The sequence below is a fragment of the Dendrobium catenatum genome, unplaced genomic scaffold (assembly GCF_001605985.2).
Source record: "Dendrobium catenatum unplaced genomic scaffold, ASM160598v2 fragScaff_scaffold_853, whole genome shotgun sequence".
In the NCBI taxonomy this organism is placed as follows: Eukaryota; Viridiplantae; Streptophyta; class Magnoliopsida; order Asparagales; family Orchidaceae; genus Dendrobium; species Dendrobium catenatum.
The window spans coordinates 10,033,500-10,038,473 of NW_021319315.1; the positions used below are offsets into that span (position 1 = coordinate 10,033,500).

At 52.9% G+C, this 4,974-nt stretch overlaps 1 protein-coding gene and 1 non-coding gene across 2 annotated transcripts in view; both read right to left on the bottom strand.

Moving 5' to 3' along the window:
- Positions 1–877: 877 nt before the first annotated feature.
- On the bottom strand, positions 878–2,738 carry LOC114580218 (basic proline-rich protein-like). The gene is made up of 2 exons (XM_028697042.1): positions 2,426–2,738; positions 878–1,389 (listed from the first exon to the last, which is right to left on the bottom strand). Exons 1-2 carry the CDS (start codon positions 2,736–2,738, stop codon positions 878–880), a joined length of 825 nt encoding a protein of 274 aa, XP_028552875.1.
- Positions 2,739–4,687: 1,949 nt separating this feature from the next.
- LOC114580221 overlaps positions 4,688–4,974 on the bottom strand; it is a 3,337-nt gene continuing 3,050 nt past the window's right edge. The window contains exon 1 of the ribosomal RNA XR_003701543.1: positions 4,688–4,974. This exon is cut by the window's right edge and continues 3,050 nt beyond it. This is a non-coding gene — a ribosomal RNA (28S ribosomal RNA).

Genomic DNA, 4,974 nt, shown 5'->3' on the forward strand with positions numbered 1-4,974 from the left:
GGCGCATGTATGAGGGCCCTGAGATGGCAAAGCCTGCGGAGGCCCTGGCCTTCAGCGTGCGGAGGCCCTGGCTGGCAGGCTGCAGAGGCCCTGGCTGGAATTCTATGGAGGCTCTGAGCGGCAAAGCCTGCGAAGAAGGTCCTTGCTTCCAGCTTGCGCAGAGGGCCCAGGGCTGGCAGCTTGCGGAGGCCATGGCAGGTAGCATGGAGAGACCCTGGCTGGCAGCATGAGAGGCCTGGCTGGCAGCTGCGGAGGCCCTGGCCTTGGAGGGCTGCGTGAGGCCCTGGCTGGCATTGGCGGAGGCCCTTGGCTGGGCAGGCTGCGGAGGCGCGCTGAATGGCAAGCTGCGGGGCCTGCGCTGACCAGCGGAGACCCTGGCTGCCAGCAGGCCCAAGGCCCTGGCTGACAGGCCGCCGCAGCCCATTCAAATGTACTAAGAAGTACCTCAAATAAGGTATTTGAACATCGAGTTGGCCTATTTAGGAACTGGTGTGGTGCATGCCAAGCAAATTAGCTGCTATGTAATGGCAAAAAAAATTAAGCTTTTTGGGCCATTTTGAAACTCGGGGGCATTTTTGTACTGTTATGCACTATTTGACTATTGGGGGGGGGAGGGTTAGGGCTGAACATAGAGCAAGTGCCAACAAAACTTTTATCGCGTCAGCTTGATTGTCATGTTGGGGGTGAAACACTTGCGATGGATAGTCGGATTTGCGAGCGATTGAATCGATTGCCAGTCACATGGTATCATTTTCGGTATCTTATTGGCAGTATTATGCTTTGTTGGCTGCCTATTTTACATCTTTATTGGATGTCTCACTGGCCCCAAACTCAGCTAACATACGTGCATTGCGGGAGCTCGCCGTTCCACAATACTTTATACTGCACCTATGTCGCTTGTATTTACATCTTTATATGGATGTTCAACTGGCCCAGGAGGCAGCTTGGGGACGGCCTGGCTGGATGCATTGCAGAAGCCATGGCTGGCAGGCTGCGGAGGCCCTGTCTGGCAGGCTGCGGAGGCCCTGGCTGGCACGGCGTGCGGAGGCCCTGGTGCAGGCTGCGGAGGGCTCCTGGCTCCTGTAGAGACCCTGGCAACAAAGCCTGCGGTGCCCCAGTGGCTGGCAGCTTGCGGAGGGCCAATGGCAGGCAGCATGGAGAGACCCTTGGGTGGCAGCATGCAGAGGCCCTGTCTGGCAGGCTGCAGAGGCCCTGGCTGCCAGCCCGTGTGAGGAGGCCCTGAGCTGGCAGGCTGCGGAAGCCCTGGCTGGCATGCTGCGGAGGCCCTGGCTGGCAGGCTGTAGAGGCCTTGGCTGCCAGCGAAGGACCCTGGCTTTGCCGCATGCCCAGGCCCTGGCTGACAGGGCGCCGTAGCCCATTTAAATGTAACTAAGAAGTACTCAAATAAGTGCTTTTGGCATTCGAGTTTGCATGTTAGGAACTCGTGTGTGCATGCACAAGAAAAATAGTGCTAGATATGGCAAAAAAATATAAACTTTTTCGGGCCATTTTGAACTACGAGGGCTATTTTTAGTGCTGTTAATGGTCCCTATTTGACATATTGGGGGGTAGGCTGAACATAGAGCAGAAGCCACAAAACTTTGTCGCCAGAGCTTGATGTCATGTGGGGGATGAAAAACACTTGCGATAGATTATCGGATTCGGAGGATTGGATCGATATGCAAGTCACATGGTTATCATTGGCATTATTGGAGTATATGCTTCCTATTACTTCGTTGCACTATTACATCTTTTATGGTGTTCAACTGGCCCAAACTCAGCTACCATACGTGCATTGCCGGACTCGCCGTCCACATCTTATATTGGACCCTTTGGTTCGCTGTCGTAGGATTTTTGGCTTACTCTTCGATCAAGGTGTGTTGCCATTGGGCTTTTTGATGTGGAAGTGCTTTGAGATCGTATTGGCGCATTTGCAGTTTGTCATATGCTTTGCTTCGATGGTTGTTCATTACTTTGTTGTGGCCAACATAACATAGCAAGTCCATTCCACTTGTTGCCTGTGCCTTTGATTATTGTTTGTGAAAAAAATGATGTGATATCTGCCTATGCCTTCGATTGTTGGTTGCGGAAAAAATAATTCAGGTTGAGCTAGTTACACAAGATACTTGCGCCTCAAAAGCCAGAGTGTAGGCTCTTACGGGAAGTTGCAGGTGTGCCTCGGCCCTGCTTTCCAATACTTCGAGATCTGGCTTGCCAACGTGCCCATGGCTTATGTAACTTGATGCATTACGGGAAAAATTGTATCCGTTTAGTAAATGACAGCGACATGTCGCTTGTGCCTCGATATGGTGATCGTATTCGGTTCGGCAAAAAGAATAATCAAACGTGCTTGCGAACGTGCTAAGGCCCTGGCTGGCAGCATGCGGGCCCTAGCAGCAGCTGGCGGGAGGCCCTGAAGGCAAGCCTGCGGAAAAGGCCCAGGGCTTAGGCAGCATGCGGAGGCCATGCTGGCAGCATGAGAGGCCACGGCTGGCACTCTGCGGAGGCCCCTGGCTGCAGGGATGCGGGAGGCCCTGGCTTTGGCAGGCTGCGGAGGCCTTGGCTGACAGGCTGCGGAAACCTGGCTGCCTGCGGGACCCTGGCTTTTGCCTGCGGAGCACCCTGGCAGCAAAGCCCTGCAGAGGCCCTGCGGCAACCTGCGGAGGTCCTGGCTTTCCAGCTTGCGGAGGCAAGCTGGCAGCTTGCGGAGGCCCAGGCTGGTAGCTTGCCGAGGCCATGGCAGCAGCATGGAGAGGACCACTGGCTGGCAGCAGCAGAGGCCCTGGCTGGCAAGCTGCGGAGGCTCTATCTGGCAGGCTGCGAGGCCCTGGCTTGCCCAGGGCGTTTTTGGGCGGCGAGGCCCTTGCTGGCAGGCTGCGGAGGCCTTGCGGATTGCCTGCTCGGTTCCTGGCTTCCAGCTTATGCGAGGCCCAGGCTGGCAGCTTGCGGATACGGCCAGGGCCGGGCAGCATGAGAGACCCCTGGCTGCAGCATGCAGAGGCCTAGCTGGCAAGCTGCAGAGAACCCTTTATGGCAGCTGCGGAGGCCCTGGCTGCCAGCGTTGTAGAGGCCTTGGCTGGCAGGCTGCAGAGGGCCCTGGCGGGCATGCTGTGGAAGGCCCTGGCTAGGCAGGCTGCGGAGCCCTGGCTAACAGCGGGGACCTGGCAGCCAGGCTATGCCCAGTGGCCCTGGCTATAGGCGTCGTAGCCATATCAAATGCTACTAAGAAGTACGTCAAATAAGTGCTTTTTTGGCATCGAGGTTGGCATGTTGGGAACTCGTTGTGTGCGATTGTACAAGCAATAGTGCTATGAATGGCAAAAAAAAAAAAAGCTTTTTGTTCCATTTTGAACTACGGGGCGTGGCATTTTTGGTGTTGTTTGCCACTATTGACTATTTGGGGGGGGGGGGGGGGGCGGGGGATAGCTGACATAGAGCAGAGCCACCAAAACTTTGTCGTAGAGCTTGATTGCATGAACACGCAGAGAACAGATCTCCGTCGAGCGAGACGGCTTGAATTACTATCCCGCACAAATAATTTTTCTGGGAGCACGTCCCACTCAACATTAAAAAAATTACAAACGGGATGTGGGGTTGAAACACTTGCGATGGATGTCAGATTCGGAGGATTGAATCTTGATATTTCGCAGTACAGGTATCACTGGCATTATTGGAGTATATGCTCCTATGTCGCTTGCTATTTTACATCTTTTTTGGATGTTGAACTAGCCCAAACTCAGCTACCATACGTGCATTGCGGGAGCTCGCTGTCCACATCTTTATATTGACCCATTGGTTCGCCTGTCGTAGGATTTGTCTTACTCTTCGATACAGTGTGTTGCCATTGGGCTTTTTGATGTGGAAGTGCTTGAGACCGTATTGGAGCATGAGTTATCTTATGCTTTGCTTCGATTGGTTGTTCATTACTTTGTGTGGCCAGCCATCAACATAACAGTCCATTCACTTATTGCCTGTGCCTTTGATTGTTGTTTGTGAAAAATTGAGGTGATACGCTGCCTGTGCCTTCGATTATTGGTTGCGAAAAAATAATCAGGTGTGCCTAGTTACACAACATACTTGCGCCTCAAAGCCAGCATGCTATTGGCCCTTACGGGGAAGTTGCAGGTGTGCCTCGGCCCTGCTTGCCAACACTTCGACACCCTGCTTTCTAACGTGCCCATGGCTTATGTAACTTGATGCATACGGGAAAAAATGTATCTGCTAGTAAATGAAGCGAAATGTCGCTTGTGCCTCGATATGATTGTTGGTTGCGAAAGAATAATCAAACGTGCTTGCGAATGTGCTAAGGCCCTGCCTGGCAGCATGCGGGGGCCCTGGCAGCAAGCTTGTGGAGGCACTGGCGGCATGCCTGAGGAGACCCTAGCTGACAGCTTGCGGAGGCCATGGCTGGCAGCATGCCGTGGCCATGGCTGGCAAGCTGCGGAGGCCCTGGCTGGAAGGCTGCGGAGGCCCTGTCTGGCAGGCTGCGGAGGCCCTATCTGGCAGGCTGCGGAGGCCCTGGCTGGCAGGCTGTGGAGGCCCTGGCAGCCTGCGGAGATCTCCTCTGTGCATTGTTGACCTCATTATTCGAGGTCAATTTCCCCAAATCCAATTCTAGCACCTATGTCTTCGTAGCCTAGAATAGACGTCACCCATAGGATTTCACTTAGGTGGTCGCCCATTGACATAGCATCGACTTGAGCCTATCACTCAATTTGAATCAATATCAATTCGATTCAATTTCAATTCAACTCCAAAATGAACTTAAATCAAGCTCGATTTATGATTCGTCGATGTCGATCGACTCAATTTGATATGATCTAATTTATTTTTGATCAAATTGATACATTTTTGGGCTCAAATCAATTCACCAATCGAAGTGAATCAAATCGAATTAACTAGAGTCGAGTTCAATTTCAATGGTCCCGATTAGCCCTATTTGACTCGTCTCAAACCTATTAAAATTGAATCAAT